At 42.8% G+C, this 18,216-nt stretch overlaps 1 protein-coding gene across 6 annotated transcripts in view; it reads left to right on the top strand.

The window, feature by feature from the left end:
* The window catches only part of Pld5 (phospholipase D family member 5), a 343,011-nt gene that overhangs the window by 255,350 nt on the left and 69,445 nt on the right, over positions 1-18,216 (top strand). For all 6 annotated transcript variants that reach the window (XM_031390574.1, XM_031390566.1, XM_031390584.1 and 3 more), the window contains one exon: positions 10,953-11,080. In XM_031390574.1, coding sequence (XP_031246434.1) covers positions 10,953-11,080 — 128 coding nt within the window. The remainder of the gene's footprint in view (positions 1-10,952; positions 11,081-18,216) is intronic.

Below are 18,216 nucleotides of genomic sequence, written 5' to 3'. Positions count from 1 at the left end.
ATGCCCTTAAGTGAGGGAAGCCCTTTGATTTACTCTCTGGTATGTAAAACAGTTCTGTCTTCTGTGGGGCCTCCCTGAGAATTCTAACTATGTGCCTGACCTCTGTTGCTAACTCAGAGGACATCCTATCTGATAAGGCAGATTCCTTGTGAGAAATTCCAAGCTAAGGACAGCTTGGAAATAAATTAGGATATATTGGAACGTTGTGCTGGCCAGGGAACAATGCCATTTTTTAGCCATTTACGAATCATTTCTTGGGATATCTTTATGCCTGAATAAGAAGGCATGTTGATGATTGGAAAGACTAATCTGGAACACGTTTGAGTTAGGAGATGCCAATGTCCGACTGAATACCCAGGAGGCACAAACTCCCTTTGAAGTCATAATGCCTCTTGTCTGCCATCAGGCTTTTACCCCGATATTGCAGACATAACTGGAGTAGACGAGTGGGCGTGGCAGCACACACCTTACTCAGGGTGAACCAAGGATTAAATATCTTTTACAGGAAGGAATGCCCAGGAAGGGAGGCAAACTGGCTGAACACTTGGAGCCTATGTAAATACCCCATTCGCATAGAGAACTCCAGGTTTTTATGCTACCTGACTGATTGCCATGGTCTTCTCAGTGGAGTGTCATGGTTACAAGTTCCAAAGGAGGTAGAGTTAGGTATGGAGTGGCCCCACTCCTACTGTTCTCAATTCTGAGATTTATGGGGTTTGGGCTCACTCCATCTTACCGGTTCTACTGCCTGATGGCATGGTCCACTTGCCCCATTATCTTAGTCAGGGTTTCTATTTCTGTACAAACATCATTACCAAAAAAGCAAGTTGGGGAGGAAAGGATTTATTCAGCTTACACTTCCACATTGCTATTCATCACCAAAGGAAATCAGGACTGGAACTCAAGCAGGTCAGGAAGCAGAAGCTTATGCAGAGGCCATGGAGTAATGTTCCTTACTGGCTTGCCTCCCCTGGCTTGCTCAGATTGCTTTCTTATAAAACCTGGGACTACCAGCCCAGGGATGGCATCACCCACAATGGGCTCAGCCTTCAGCCCTTGATCACTGAGAAAATGCCTTACAGCTGAATCTCATGGAGGCATTTCCTTAAGGGAGGCTCCTTTCTCTGTGATAACCCCAGCTTGTGTCAAGTTGATACACAAAACCAGCCAGTACACCCATACTAAGTCATTGTTTCCTGCCCCACAAATTGTCAGCTCAGTGAAAGGCTTTAGTTCACCCGTCCACAGTGACTTGGTTCTTACTAATGTCTGGGACTGCCTCTGCCTATTGTTCTCATCTCAGAGTTTACTTTTCACCCATGGCAACTTCACAGAGTGTTTCAACATCCTTGTCTTTGCCCTGTTATTCATTCATTCATTCATACACACACACACACACACACACACACACACACGCGCGCACACACATATTTAATAGGAGCTCAGAATTAATGGCCAATGGGTGGGTTGGTAAGGAGACTGGGAAAAAAGCCAACAAGAACTTAAAGCCCTTTCTGAAAGTACTGTGAGACACTGATAAAGGAATGAGTTCCTATCTCCTTTGCAGTGGAACACAACATTCTTGAAAGAAGAATACAATTAAAATGTCAACATTTGGGAGTTTTATTTAAGTCATGTTAGCAAGTACTGTCTAGCTGTCTGATGTTTCCTTTTGGTATGAATTTTGTCTTGGAATGGAACCATACTTCCCACATACAAAGGATTGTTCTCCTATCTTATTTTCTTCACAGTGCTTCGGCCTTTACTAGGTCTACTCCAATCTTAATGAAGGTCACAAGTGATTAAGTAAGCCCTAGACAGACATGAGATGCTCACATTCATTCATTCAGTTTGTCTGAGATGTCTTTTCATGTCTGTTGGCCTAAAACATGGCCATCATCCTGCTACCCTCTCAACTTAATCAGTGAAGCCCAGGCATTGAAGGTGTTCCTCATTTTCCTTCCTTCCATTCCTCTGTTCTTCCTCCCCTTCCTATTCTTTCTTTTTTCCTTTTGACCTTTTGTTAAGGACATTGAGTATCTTTTGTTTGTTTTGAGCATCTCCACTTGTAAGAATCTCTTTAGTTATAAGAAAACATTGTCATGTGACTCTGATCATGAATCAAGCAGAGTCCTGGCTTGGCAGTCAAGACCTTGGGTCCAGGGCTGAGGATGTAGCTCACTGCCCAAAGTTTACTTACCACATACAAGGTCATGGATCCTCCAGAGTGCTACAAAAAGAGAAAGGGAGAGCAGGGGATGGGAGAATTTATCACGGTGTCATCAAGCAAGTCATGGTCTTCCCCTGAGACTGATCTCCTTGTGCTTGCCATAGATATAAAACTGGAGGAGAATGAGCTAATTCTTCCATCCAAGTAGTAGCCAGGCCTAACTCTGTTCAGTTTCAAAAATCAGGTTGGGCATGCTCAGGCTGGTATGTCTATACATAACAATGAGCCAGTTCTCTGTAATTCTTTGGTGTCTGTTTTATTGTCAAGCATCATGTGAATAGTGACTTTAGTAAGACACTTATGACTGTTGGCTTGATTAAATGACATTGAACATGCATTTAAAGATTAAAATCTAATGAGTTTCCCTTCTAGTGAAGATGACAACACATGCAGTATTACAGTTCTGACCACTGTTTTCCTCAGTAAAATTAAACTCACCTACCTTGAATTATGTAGGTATAAAAATCTTCCTATTTGTAAATAATATTTAAAATCTGTATCAGTTCCTGGAAAACTTTCTTAGCTAGAAGAACAAAATAGTTTTCCTTTACCTTCAATATTTGATACAAGCACAGATTTATTTGCTCCCAGCTTCCTAGGTTTTTGTTTCTACCATTAAAAATCATATGTTAAATTTTTCTTGTATATTATCATTTTGGCTAGTTCAATTCACTCCAACAGCTTTTGGGATCTTCATTGGCAGCTCCTGATGGGTGGGATCTATTCTATTTTCTTATCTGTCATTAAAGGGCTTTTAAACTTTTTATTTTCAATTATTAGAGATTTTGCTTTATTTTGTAGTTTCTTCCACTCTAGCTCTCTCTAGAACTACCAGGACTGGATTACAGACATAGCAATAGTGACTTTTCTGGTTACTTTGACTAAAACCCTGCCACCAAGCAATTTAAAGAAGTAGAGATGCATTTGGTTTGATAGTTCCAGGGGCACATTCTACCGCCATGGCAGGGAACAGGCAGCCATCTTGTCACGTTATCTCATCAGACAGGAAGTGAAGCAGCAAGTCAACAGGAAGTAGGAAAGGTTGGAAAACTTCAAAGCCAGTCTCCAGTGCTCCACTTTCTCCAGCAAGTCTCCACCTCTTAAAGGTCCTACCAACTTCCAACCCAGGGCCACCAGCTGGGGACCATGTGTTTACACACATGCTCCTCTGGGAGACATTTTGATTGTGTGGACCATCTATGTTAAACTCTGCCATTTCTTATTCTGTGCTTCAGTCACCATCTTTATAAATTCCCTGCTTTGGATGAAGTTTCTTTCCCTTCCTTGGAGACTTCCATGGAGGGATGGACTGACCCAGATAACTCTGTCACGCATGGACTTTTCAACAAGTTTTAATCTCTTTGTGTCCTGCGTTGTCAATTATTACCTTATTAGAACCATTTGGATGCTTGCTTATTTCCAGCACTGCCAATCAAATAGCTGATTGCTTCAATTTGAATTTTTAAAACTTTGAATCATGAACACACCTTTAATCCCAGAAGTCAGGAGGCAAAAGGCTAGTGAATCTCTATGAGTTCCAGGCCAGCCAAGAGCTACACAGTGAGACCCCCATCTCAAAAACAAAAACAAAAACAAAAGCAAAATATCTTTTAATCATTTCACTGTGTTAGTTTTTGGTTGCTGCAAAAGAACACTTGGGATTCCTAACCAAGATGAAAGGAAGGTTTATTTGGCTTTTCAACTTCATAGATCTAAATCCAGAGTCTTAGTCTCTTGTTCTCAAGTCTGTGGCTTCTAATCTCATGGTGTCCAGCAGGCAAGGAGAGGAAAGACCCCTACGATCCCTTTCAAATGCACATCACAGTGCCCTAATTTCCTTCTGAAAAGCCTCACTTCTTGGAGGTTGCATCAACTCCTAGTAGGAACACAGAGTAGTAGCTAACCTTAAACATGGGAGCCTGAGAGGATATTAAAAGTGCCTTATTCTTAGATTATTCTTTTTTGGGGGGACGGGGCTCAAGACAGGGTTTCTCTGTGTATCCCTTGCTGTCCTGGAACTCACTCTGTAGACCAGGCTGGCCTCGAACTCAGAAATCCGCCTGCCTCTGCCTCCCAAGTGCTGGGATTAAAGGTGAGTGCCACCACCACCCGGCTATTCTTTACTATTTAAAAAAAAAATGACCTTTTTAATATTCCAATGAATACTTGTGTCTTCCATTCAATCTGACCAATGGTAGCCATGTGTGTGACTCTTCTCCCTGGTGAGTCTCTAAACTATTGAAGTGTCATCTGTAATATAAGCAGGAATCACTCTCAGACTCTTCGGATGCAGCTTTTAGAGGCTGGCCCTACTGGATAATAAATTGCAAAGCAAGCAAAGCCTTGTGGTGATCAGAAGTGTTCCTTAATCTCCTCTCCCCAGTTTAGTGCTTGAGAAGGTAGCTATGGGGATTCATAAAAGTGTCTCGTGTACATCACGAGCATGGATTCTTGCTTCTGGGCCATATCACCATCTTATTTAATGGTGAGCCACTATAGTAAAGATTTCTGCTCATCAATTTTGAGTTTAAATTTTTTTCTATGCTTAAGAATAATTGAGGGAGTTGGGCAGTGGTGGAGCACTCATGCCAATCCCAGCACTTGGGAGGCAGAGGCAGGCAGATTTCTGAGTTCAAGGCCAGCCTGGCCTACAGAGTGAATTCCAGGACAGCCAGGGCTACACAAAGAAGCCCTGTCTCAAAAAACAACAAAAAAAGGATAATTGAGGGGTATTATAAAGAAAATTTTATTTTCTGATCAGAGTGAATTGTTCATTTTAATCAGAATTTTTACTTTTAAGCCAGTAGTTTCTAAAATTCACTATTCCTATAGGTGACCTAATTGACAGATTATTAAATAATAATCAAAGCATAATTTTATGAAGGAGTTAGGATATCCCAATTGTCAGAAAAACATGTCAGGTGGAGGAGACATTGCCTAAAAATTTCCTTTATGAGTCCAAACCAGAAAAGTAGAGACAGACTTTTATGAGCAACTTAAAAAATTCCTCATCATAGTTTCAGTATATTTAAATAGACGTTGGAACTGCACAGAGCTCTTAAGTTTCACTATGTGTCCATGTGTGTATGCACATATATGTGTGCACATTCATGTGTGAGAGTGTATATATGTATATGTGTACATACGTGTATGAGTGTATAATACATGTATGGATGTTTATATACATATATGTGTACATGCACATTGTGTACATTTATTTGTGTGTTTGTATACATATGTGTGTATGACATATGTACCATGGTATGAGTGTTGAAGTCAAAGATAAATGGATGTTGGGGTTCATGCTTCACCTTATTTGAAACACAATGTCCTGTTAGCCTCTGCATATGTCAGTTGAGTTGCCCACAGCTTCCAGGAAGTCCCCTGTCTATTTTCCATCTTACCATGGCAGCACTGGAATTACAGGTGTGGGATACTGTCAGGGTTGTGGGGCAAGTGCTTCAACCACTGAGCCATCTCCCTAGCCCAGGATTCACTCTTTCCACACATGGAGTTTTAACTGATACTTTTAAAGTTTCCTCTCCCTTACTGAATGATTTGAGAGCAGAGATGTCTCATTATACTCTTCAATGCTCCCCTTTAGCCTTCAAGCCAATGACTTCTAAACACTGTGAAGTAAATTGATTGAACCGTACTGGGTAATACAAATGAAGCTTATAAGAGCAGGCTGACTGTGATCCTTTTCCGAGGAGAAGATGGATTAATAAGATAGATTCTGCCACAGACTCGACACTCAGGAAACATCTGAAAGCCTTTCCAGAAATCTATAATGACTGATGTGACTCCCACTGATACGTGTGTGAGGCTCATTAGTAACTGGTCCAAAAGCTAGTTGCAGACATATTTTTGTATTGCTATTTGGGACCCATATATATGTGTAACATAAATTGTTTCAAAGCCTATGTTTAATGGCAGTTCTTAAACACTTTAACCTCCCTTTTACACTACCCACCAGAGGTAGTGGCAAAGAAATGATATGAGGGAAGTAGACCTGTTTAGAAAGGGTTTTTTGAGTTGTCTGGAAACTGGCAGTTCAGTTCACAGGTTAGTAGTGGCAGGCAGCACCATCCACTCACAAACACACCAGCAGTCCAGTTTGGTAGAGTCTGGATAGCCAACATGAATCAGCCGTAGTGGCACTGCCCAGCAGAGACAGCCAGGCCTCAGCCTCAAAACAAGCCAGCAGGAGGGAGCAAGGAGGAGCGCCAGGAAAAGCTCTCGGCTGTGCCTCTCAGGGAAGTGAAGATCAGCAAAGACGCAAGACCAACAAGCATTGCACAGCAAGCTCTACAAGCCAGCCTAACTCCCTCGCCATCACTGTTCATGAAGCCCACTTTATATTGGGCTCCAAATACCTCATGTCCTCCATGGGTATTACCTCAGCATGGGCTTCTATCTCAGCTGACATCACTCTGCCAATCATGCCGAGTCTGTGGAAATGGCAGGAAGCTGTGGCACACCACCAGAAGTTTTGGGTTCCTTTCTCTCTACGGCATCCCAACAAATGTGGCTCAACTACAAAATGTAAGGTGGACCAATACAAGCATGTCCTTAGCAAAGAATCCTTCATCGTGTGCCCTTCCATGAGCTTGCTTTACCAGAATATCCTTTCTCCTGTGTCTGCTTCAGTGAAACATTCCTTCACGAGTCTGCCTTAGTCTTTCACCTGTGTCTACCTTAATGAAATGCTCCTTCACGTGTTTGCCTCAGCAAAACACCATCCAACACAACTGACTTTCCAAAGATCCCTTAAGTTTACACTTCAAATATGAGAAAATACATACTTAGGAACAAGAGAATGGTAGACAGAGAATTTTGAATATGATTATAGAAACAGCAGGGATACAGGGTCTCCACACACACACACACACACACACACACACACACACACACACACAGCTGTAATACAGAATTTCTCATCCTAGGGATTGTTTGACACTGAGGACTGAATGACTCTTGTTCTGAGGCTTAGTCTACGTTTTGTGGAATATTTAGCAATCTATTTACAGAATGCTAATAATATTCCCTTGAGACTTGCAATCTAGGAAGTGTCTCCAGACATGCAACATGTCCACCAGAGATGTTTAACAAAAGACAAAGAATATTATTATGCATTGCTTGATCCCCAATTTTGTATGAGTGGACAGAAGTATGAATCAGTCACTGTCTTTCTTGGTCTTGGCCTTCTCATGGTTTTCCCTACTAGGGAGATGAGAACTCTTATTTCTCTCAGAATGAACCATGTCCTGGTTATTGTAAAGACCAGTGCAGTGCTCTGGTCTGTGAAAAGTTTCTTTGTTGAAATTCTGACACTTAAGATAATGGTTTTAGAAGACAGCATTTTTAGGAAGTTATTGGATCATGAACATGAAGCCTTTTAAACTGAGATTAGTGACCCTAGATGAGGTTATACATTCCTCTAGTCTCTGTGCTCAGAAATCTGAGGCAGGAGGGTTGTGAGGCACTAGGTAGCCAGTGTTGGCTACATAGTGGGGCCTTGTCAGACAGAGACAGAGACCTGAGAGCAGCCCTCTGCCCCTTCCACTATGAGAAGACAAAGTAAGGGCATCTATGAAAGAGAAAGCAGACCCTTGGCCAATAATGAATCAATTGATGGCTGGATCTTGAGCCCCTCAGCCCCTGGCACTATAAAAAAGAAAACTCAGTGTTTATAACTGTCCAGTTTAGAGTGCTCTCCTGAGGCAGCCTGGCTGATCTGAGAGCACTTTAGCCAGCCTTAATTGTACAGTCAGTTTATACCTTGACTTTTATCCAGAGCAGAAGTGTGATATAGACTGTTCAGTAAACATTGGCCAAAGAAAAGTCATTTTCTTTGTAACCTAATGCTTTTAGGTGTCTCTAAGTATCTACAGAGGCTGTGGCCAGAGGTTCAGCCAGGGTCCATGCGCTCCAAGTGCAAACTCCTTAGGCTAAATTGCAAGTGAACTTGCTGCAAGTAGCGCTATGTCCCAACACGTAAGCGGTTTGAGGTGAAGTCAACGAGGAGAGTTTCCACAGACCTTGCGGATTAGACGTTTTGGCTCCAGTGGTTTAGTGAGCCGAGGCTTCAGCTGACCTAGGAAGAACAGATGGGAAACTTAGAACCTGATAAAGAGTATACAGAAGATAGCAACTGGTCCTCAGCCAAGATTTAAACGCTGGATGAGGGACAGACCATATCTCAGAGTTTAAATTTGTTTCTAAGCAGGATAAGAAGGATTTGGCTGGAGGTAGGTGGTACAGATAGAATCTGGGCCAGGACCCAAAGGTGCCTTTGTTCTCTTGCAGAGGAAGGGAATGTCCTTTCTTCAGTGCGGGTCATTTTATTGCTGTCGAAAAATTTACGGCCAGTTAAAGTTGAATTACATCCCCTAAAAGACACACTGAAGACTTTTCCCTCTGTGCCACAGAATGTCACCTTCCATGAGGATAGTACTGTTGCAGATATAAGTAGTTAAAATGAGGTGTCTGTGGAAGGGCTGGTCCTTCATGGAGCGTGACTGGTGTCCTGATAAGAAAATAAGCCAAGGAAGAAGGTAACAAGTGAAAGGAAAAGCAGCTGCAGCCTAAAGCCAAGAGTGCCCAGAAGCCAGGCCAAGATAAGAAAGATTCTCACAGGAGTCAGAGGAAGTGTGGTCTTCCTCAATGCCTTGAGTTTGGACATCTCGCAGCTGGCTTGAGTTGGTTTGGTTTAGTCTGTTCTGATCTAGTCTGATCTATTCTGGTCCGGTCTGGTTTGGCAATGCTGAGAACCAAACAATCCAGGACTTCTTGCATGTCAGGCAAGTGTTCCACCAGTACACTCATGCCCAGCCCTAATTTGGACTGCTAACTGCCAGAAGTGGGACACTCAGTTGTTTTAAGGCCCTGTAGCACTCTAGCATGGAGGCCCTATGCCATTTCCAAAGACAAAAACCATTGCTATCTGTGTCCACTCCATGCAGACTCAGGTCCCTCCACAGTTGTCATGGATTATGACTTCCTGATATTGAAATTCTGCCCTGCCTGGTGGCTCCTCCTCTGGAAATCACCACTTTTCATCAGCTTGGTCTTACTCTGCCAGGATGGCTAAAAGCTAAGGACCACATGGGCATCGCTTCCGGAATGAAAAGGGAAAGAAAGAGCAAAGCTGGTCCGCTCTCAGAGAAAATCTGTTTGGGTGTCCCTGTACCCACAGAGCCTTCGCTATGGCTTCTCTCTTCATCCTTGCCTCACGGAGCCAGGAAGCATAGCTTGTGTTTTCCCTGTGAGAGGCCGGGCTCATGTGTAAATCAGCACCTTGTGGCCATCAAAATGTCTGCCTCCAGACAGCGCTCAGACACGGCATTTTTTTAAATTTGGGATGCCAAGGACTAAGTCCAGCATGCTTTCTACCACTGAGGTACATTCTCCCAATCCTCTCTCCTTTCAAATATCCCAGCAGTGTCCTTGTTTACACAATGTTATATATCCCTGGCCATCATGATCCTCACAAGGAATTGTGTCAGTAGGATGTGTTCTCTTCATGACTTCTGAATACCTAGAGGCTAGCATGGTTCGTTAACTACATACATGTAAGCCTGCTCTTTTGAAAGAATTGACTTTTAATACACTTACAATGGCCTTGCGTCAGAATGAATCAATGCCGTAAATGCATTTGGGATGGCAACGCTTCAAGACGTGACAATGGGTTATACCACCATCTGACTCAACCAACTAGTCACATTCAACTGTGAGGGGGTTTTTGATTTTCATGACAGTTAACTGCTCTGGGTTCCACCTCATTAAGACCTGGATAATCATGTCTTGAATTAGGAAGCATTAAATAAAGGGCGAGAAGAGATGAAATCCAAATTACATAGTGAATATGGAAGAAGTAAAGGCAATGGAAAGGGCAAAATAATGAAATAAGGTATGGAAGACATGAGCCAGTTGGTCTCCTATTGGGACAAACTTAATGACCAATGAAACATTCTTTTAAAAATTGCCAATTTTATTGCCATTATTCCAAAATCATAAGGGGTGTGTACTGTACCGACCTCACCATCCAGATAACCAGTAGTGTCTTAGTCAGGGTTTCTATTCCTGCACAACATCATGACCAAGAAGCAAGTTGGGGAAAAAAGGGTTTATTCAACTTATACTTCCACATTGCTGTTCATCACCAAGGAAGTCAGGACTGGAACTCAAGCAGGTTAGGAAGCAGGAGCTGATGCAGAGGCCATAGAGGGATGGTCCTTACTGGCTTGCTCAGCCTGCTCTCCTATAGAACCCGAGACTTCCAACCTAGGAGTAGCCCTACCCACAAAGGGTCCTACCTCCTTGATCACTAATTGAGAAAATGCCCCACAGCTGGATCTCATGGAGGCACTTTCCCAACTGAAGCTCCCTTCTCTGTGATAACTCCAGCCTGTGTCAAGTTGACACACAAAACAGCCAGTACAAGTAGTAATGAGGTTTTCTTGCTGATCAGGGTGACTTGTGAAGCCATGTTCTTGTCACAATGGACAGAGCCTCCTCTACATAAACATGGCAAGTCCTTTTACTTCTTTTAGCATGGGGAATAATGTAACATTATGAGAACCTGGTGCAAGTACCTGGCTTCCCCCAGGTCTCCACTGTGCTTACTGCACCCCTGGTTATTAGTGCTCGTGGATGCCTGATTGCTAATGGATGCAGGGTCTGGGAGTGGAAGCTGACTGGTGTTTGCTTGACCTCCTAGGTGCTGAGGTGACCTACATGAACATGACCGCCTACAATAAGGGCCGGCTGCAATCGTCCTTCTGGATTGTGGACAAACAGCACGTGTACATTGGCAGTGCAGGCTTAGACTGGCGATCACTTGGACAGGTAATCGACCCACCATATCCAAACTCAACATCTATGGCCATCAAAATGTCTGCCTCCAGAGAGCGCTAGGATACAGCTTTTTTTTTTTTTTTTTTTTTTTTTTAATTTAAGATGCCAAGGACTGAGTTCAGCATGCTTTCTACCTTTGAGGCACATTCCCCAATGAAGTGTTTCTTACATTTAGCTGCCTGGTTTCAAGAGGCTTGACTTGGTTTAATGGAAAGATGAACTTTTCCTCGGGAGAATCATTTTATCAGATAACGTGACGGCCGTTGGGTTAAAGTTTAGGAACTCAGATGCCACTGTGAGCATCTTCAGAACAAATTCCATATGTGTTTTAGTACCTAAACTCGAGTACTAGGGATGCTCCTGCACCATCAGTGAGACAGGAAACCATGCCAGCTCAACACAGAACAGTGTGATTTAGGGTAGAAATCATGTGGCATATTCCAGTAGACGGTCTTAAGATGGAAATGTTATCATACTCTTTACTGTTAATTAATGTCAAATGTCTTGAAAATAAACTTAGATTATTTTATAATCTAGATCTTAGAGAGGATTATAAAAACTGTTGTATTTCCTTGTGTCTATGGGAATGAGGAACCCCTAATAACTGGGTGCTTTGGGCACCTTTTACCAATTATACTACAGACCCCACACATGCCCATCCTAGCTGGGCTTTGTGGGTAAGGGGCACTAAGGGGAGACAGCACCAAGGTGCCAGTAATTCTCTGACCCATGGAGAAAGATGGCTATCCATGCCAGATAACTGGAGATGGGAGGTGGTATAAGTACTGACTGCTGTGTATAATGTAACAGCTAAACTCTCAGATTCCATTCTTTCCTTCGCCTTCTTAGACTTCTGCCTTTCCTGCTCCCTCTCTCCATCTAGTTCTCCTAGTTTATGGTGACCCAGGCAAGCATGCTCAGGTATAGAAGAAACAGAGAATATACAAATGGGATGTCAGCACTGAAGTGTTGGTATAAATCTAAAAGAAAACTTAACAAGTGTGTTGATGTCACATTAAGGAATAAGACAGAGCATCCGCTTAGAATAGTATGATTGAGAGCAAGCCCAAATTTGAATTCTCCATTTCTTTTCTTGGATCATCCCTCTTACTATGGCTACTCTATAGGTTGTCTGTCCTGTGTCTGATCTGTCCCTGCTGCTTGTCTGCTGTGCTTGTGTATCACATTGTCTCTATCTATCTATCTATCTATCTATCTATCTATCTATCTATCTATCCATCCATCCATCCATCCATCTATCTCTATCTCTCTATGTGTTTGTGTATGTGTGTGCATGTGTGTCTGTCTGTCTATCTGTTGTGTCTATCTGTATTGCCGGTCCCTAGCAAAGGGCTTTGTTCTGTATTCATTGAGCACCAAAGAAAACTTATGGGAAAAGAATGAGAAAGATTCTTCTTTTGTTGTGGTTGTTTTGGGGTTTTTTTGTTTGTTTGCTTGTTTGTTTGTTTTTGAGACAGGGTTTCTCTGTGTAGCCCTGACTGTCCTGGAACAAACTCTGTAGATCAGGCTGGCCTCGAATTCAGAAATCCACCTGTCTCTGCCTCCCAAGTGCTGAGATTAAAGGAGTGCACCACCACTGCCCGGTGAATGAGAGTTTTTAACAGAAACCTTTAACAGAGCTTTACAAAGGAAGAAGTTAACTTTACTGACCTAAAATAGCACTCAAACCACAAACAGATGCTATCAGCCTATGTCCATGGGCTGATATAAATACTTCCAACATTTATGGTGGATATTGGTTTTGTTTAAGGTTGTTTTCAACCTGTTGGCTGCTTTCAGCAAATGATTACAGCACACACACACACACACACACACACATATTATTCTGGATCGGGCTGTAAAAGAGTCCTCAACTGAAGATTAATATGCATTTAGATTAGGCTGTAAAAGCTGATTATGTGGGAAATCCAAAGCATAGTAAGCTTATTACATTGCTTACTCAAAGAAGGTTAAACTTAAACAAGCTGGGTGCACAGCAGAATAGCAGTTTGCTTGCGAGGTCTTAGTGATCTCAAGGCACTTTATAAACATGGCTGCAAGGCTGGCAGAAGTTCACTCTCTTCTGAGACAAGAGGTGTTTTCCTACCTCAACCACACCACAGCCAACGTGGCTTTCCTGGTTTCAATTTTAAAAGAAAGTTAAAGTAACTATTATTGATATGACAACCTCTCACACTCCAGCTATAGATTGGACCTCTAAAAAAAGAACACGCCACAACCCTCTGGAGAGGAAGCCATCATCAAAGAAGACATTGCTTATTTTATTTTATCTATTCAGAATATTAAGTGCCGTCTACAGAATTAAGAGTGTCCTGGGGAGGCTAAAGCAGGAGGATGTGTTGTGTTGGCGGGAAATATTTAAGCCATATGATGTTCCCCATATGGGCTTTCTTGTGGAAATATGTGTTCTTCTGCTGGTTGTAAATTTAATAACAAGTCAAACTCCTTGTAGATCAGAGATGTGGGCCAAGACAGGAGAAGGGGTTCCTTTCCTAAATGCATCCTTCCATTTACAGGCCAGACACTATGCTTATGAATAATTTTTAAAGATTTTATTTTTAATTGTGAAAGTGTACATTTACATGTGTATGAGTGTGTACATGCATGTGTGTGTACGTGTGTGTGTGTGTGTGTGTACACATGTGTATATACACATGTGTGTGTGTGTGTGTATGTGTAGGCATCCAAAGGAGTGTAGGTGCCCTAAGACCAGGGACATTGAATCCCCGGGAACTACAGTTATGGATTGGTGATCTCAGAAAAAATAAAAATAAAACAAATGGATCCTGTTCCCACCCTTCCTTCCTTCAAAATAATAAAACACACTGTAACCTGTTTAGGGTCGACGTTGACAGTCTTAGATTAGCAGTCACATCAGCCAGGTCTGCCTCTTCCATTGCATTGTTATTGATCAGAAGCACTCACATTAACTCAAAGTCACAATGTTTTATGTTGCGGCTGCTGAACAAATGTCCTAAAGACTGTCTTCCTTAGGATTTTATTTCTGCCAAGAGACACCATGACCAAGGCACCTCTTAGAAAGGAAAACATTTCATCGGGGCTGGCTTCCAGGTTCAGAGGCTCAGTCCATCATCGTCGTGGCGAGAAGCATGGCAGTCTGTAGGATCATTGCTAATAATGATCATCAGAAATCTGAAGGAGCTGAGAGATCTACATCTTGATCCAAAGGTAGCAGGGGACTACATCCCTGGGCCTAGCTTGAGCATCTGAGACCTCAGAGCTCACTTCTACAGTAACACACTTCCAAAAACAGGGCCACACTGACTCCAACAAGGCTACACCTCCTAATAATACCACTCTTGGGCTGGCGAGATGGCTCAGCAGTTAAGAGCACCAACTGCTCTTCTGAAGGTCCTGAGTTCAAATCCCAGCAACCACATGGTGGCTCACAACCATCCATAATGAGATCTGACGCCCTCTTCTGTAGTTTCTGAGGACAGCTACAGTATACTTACATATAATAAATAAATAAATCTTAATACCACTCTCTATAGGGCAAGCATTCAAACAAGTGAGTCTATGGGAGCCACCTATTCAAACCACCACAAAGACAAAACCAGAACTTGTTTCTGTTCTTTCAGGCATCTTCCCTATACTCCACCAGGAGCAAGCTGCACTCTTTTGATAGAAGGGTAGTATAGATACCATGTGGGAAGCAGGAGGGATCTAAGATTCTGTCACAAGAATGCTTACTATCCAAGTAGCATCCCTACATCAACTGCCATCCACCCAGGACCTCTTTCTCACTGGCATCTTGTCCCTCTGACCCTCCTCCACATCTGGGCATAAATACTGCCTCCTGCCTGGCCCATCTTTGTCACATCATTCTTGGTTTGGGTGCCCTGTTATTGTATGTACATAGAAGAAACCACCAAAAGAGTTGGGTCATGACTGGGGAAGGTTTTTATCGTGGACCAGAGAGAGAAAATGTCTAGAGGCATCTGCAAGAGTCCAGAGAAGAGATAGGAAAAAAGAAAAAAAAAAAAGAGGACTAGACATGGCCAAGGGAGAGTTGTGGGAAAGAACAGTGGAGGTAGCAAGAAATGAAAATTGTAAAAGTCCTAAGGATAGGGGTGAAAACCTTGCCTGTCAAGAGAGTGACTTCTGAGAAGAGGAGGGCCAGGAGGCTAGTGCTGGGCTTTGAAATGTATAACTAGTACTTGTGAATAGGGACTAGGGGATCCTGAAAGCTTGCTGGACTTTGATATGCTCATCTCTGCTGCAGGTACATGTCAGTGGAGAGCTGCATGTCCCTTTTTGCCAGAAGCAAAGGGAAATGACTCTTTGGGGGCAGAAGGAAACCTGTTTCACAAATTCCTGAGGAATGCTAGCTTTTATGGGATAGTCAGAAATCCTTCTATAGCCCAGCTTGAATTGAGTCATTTCTGGACACACGTTCTTCCTAACACCTAATAGTTGTTCTACACTATGTCACGTTGAATGAGGGTTCCTTTCAACAGTGGTACATCTGCCAGGAGTCAAGTTCGTCTTGTGTCAACAGTTTTACATTTTATGAGTTTTTCCAGTGAAATCTAGATTATGACTAATAATGATCTCTGAGATCTATGCTAAGTAAAAGAAGTGAACAGAGCTGATCTCCTGACTTCCCTGAACTGTGGCCTTTCGCTATGTCTGGCTTCTCTCTCAGCACAGAAAGGGCATGAGCTCCGTCCATTTTCACCATGTCTCTTACTTGTAAATAATCCTACCATCATTTCATTCTACAGTGGAAGAGAGGCCACAGGTCATTTTTGGGGTCCTGTGACCTACCAGGAAATGGTGACCCTAAAATCCAAACCTATGCCCTTCAATACTAATGTTTTCACTTTTATTTGACCTTGACCAGCACTAATTTTTAAAAATAAGGTATGCTTACCAAAAACCATGTTTACATTACTTCATTGGGGTGAGAAAAATCAAGTCACAATTCTTTCAGAAATCCTGTTCGCTTGCATCCAACAATATGCCCTGCATTGCCCCAACAATATGCAATGTGGTGGCCCTGAAATGACATCTCTTACTCATTTCTGAAGCTTTAAAAACTCCCTACATCTCAGGGTTGGATTTCAAGGACCAGGAGGTCCTGCATATATGTTTGCTTCTGAATCCTGCATCTCCTGTTGTTTTATTCAAGGACTCCCTTAGAATTCCCACCCACAGGGAGTCCTGTGGGAAGAAAGAACACCTCTCCACACTTTCCACTTCTTGAGCACCTCAACACACCAGGGAGGAAAGGAAAACTGTAGCTCGGGGGAAAAAATGGAACAAAAGGCCAGCTAGAGAAAGGAAGGCATTCAGTAGTCTCAGGCTCTGGAGGCGGGAAGCTGAAACTGGAGAAGCTGGGGAGGGAAATATGAAAATCAGGCTTTTAGAAAAAGTTACATTTATAGGCTTTGAACAAACCTTCTTAGCTTGGCGTTGAAAGGTGGGATTCAATAGGTCCGTTGACATCAAGAACCTGACAACTCGAGGAAAGGAGAGAAATTTAAGTATTGTTCTTCAATGGGATTATTGTATTACACTGTATGTAGTTATTTAAATAGTGTTCTTTAGTAGGATTGCAACAAAGAAGAGTAGGCCTACTTACACCCTGAGCATGTGCATATTTTCATCATAGCTACTTTTATTGTGGAAGAAATTAAAAGGTACACATGAAAATAAATCAGCTCTTGGGCAGGGGAGTATGGGGGTCGGGAGAGCAGAACCTACAAGAGTGTCTTAGTCAGGGTTTCTATTCCTGCACAAACATCATGACCAAGAAGCAAGTTGGGGAGGAAAGGGTTTATTCAGCTTACACTTCCACATTGCTGTTCATCACCAGAGGAAGTCAGGACTGGAACTCAGGCAAGTCAGGAAGCAGGAGCTGATACAGAGGCCATGGAGGGATGTTCCTTACTGGCTTGCTTCCCCTGGCTTGCTCAGCTTGCTTTCTTATAGAACCCAGGACTACCAACCCAAGGATGGCACCACCCACAATGGGCTCAGCCTTCAGCCTTTGATCATTAATTGAGAAAATGCCTTACAGCTGGATCTCATTTCCTCAAGGGAGGCTCCTTTCTCTGTGATAACTCCAGCTAGTGTCAAGTTGACACCCCAAACCCACCAGTACAATGAGGAAGACCCCAAAACTCAGCAACTTGCCCAGACTCCTGCTGCATGGGCAGTGAACCACCTGACCAGCAGAGATCTGAGTGATAAGTCGGATCATAAGCTTTTAATCTTGGAGCTAGAAATTAATCTAGCAGTCACTGATTTTCTAAAATGTATATTATGGTATGTTATTTCAGGGACATGGCCTTGGTCATTGCCTGGGAAAAAGACTCCCACCAACTAAGATTGAGAAATTATGGGTTACCTTTAAATAAATTTCCTCGGTGTGCTAAGGGGCTATGAGAAGGTGGGTGGGTGTGGCTCTCATTTTGCCTGGTTGACTTTGAAACACTTCTCATGATTAATATTATAGATCCCTGAACCCCTACACACAGGTACACTGAAGCAGAATCTGGATTTGAAGGCTGGAAGGTCTCTAACTTACAGAGATCTGGGCTCTGTAACTCTAGGAGTTTCGTATTCACAAATTCAAGCAACTGCACTCACTCTGGCTGACAGAGACGGCGAGTAAGAGCAGAAAGAAATATTTGATGGGAGAGAGCTGGCAGAGTGGTGTCACAGTGACTGGTGGGCTATGAAGCAGGAACCAGAGAGAGCAGGTGGCACTGTTCCCAGCACCTGGAGCTGGGACAGGAGAAGAGGACAACACTGTGAACAGAGACAGTGTGTCTTCAGAGGGTATTCCTGATGCCCTGTGGGCTATTGGAGAAACAGTAAGGAGATGGACCACTGTGGCTATTTATACTTGGAGCACCTGATAACGTTACTGAGCCTAAAGATGCTAATTTTGTCACAGCTGCTGTTTCTAGCAATGATCCCTTGGTGGACAATGACATGAGTTGAAGTCACAGTCCTTCACCAGATGTCACTATAGCCTGGAATTAATGATGGAAAAGTCACTAAGACCTACCCAGTGTTAGAGTCCCTCTGTTGTGTATTTCAATGTGTGTGGGGGGGCATATATATATATATAT

This window comes from Mastomys coucha, unplaced genomic scaffold (assembly GCF_008632895.1).
Source record: "Mastomys coucha isolate ucsf_1 unplaced genomic scaffold, UCSF_Mcou_1 pScaffold1, whole genome shotgun sequence".
Lineage (NCBI taxonomy): Eukaryota > Metazoa > Chordata > Mammalia > Rodentia > Muridae > Mastomys > Mastomys coucha.
This window is presented reverse-complemented; position numbering and strand designations above follow the sequence as displayed.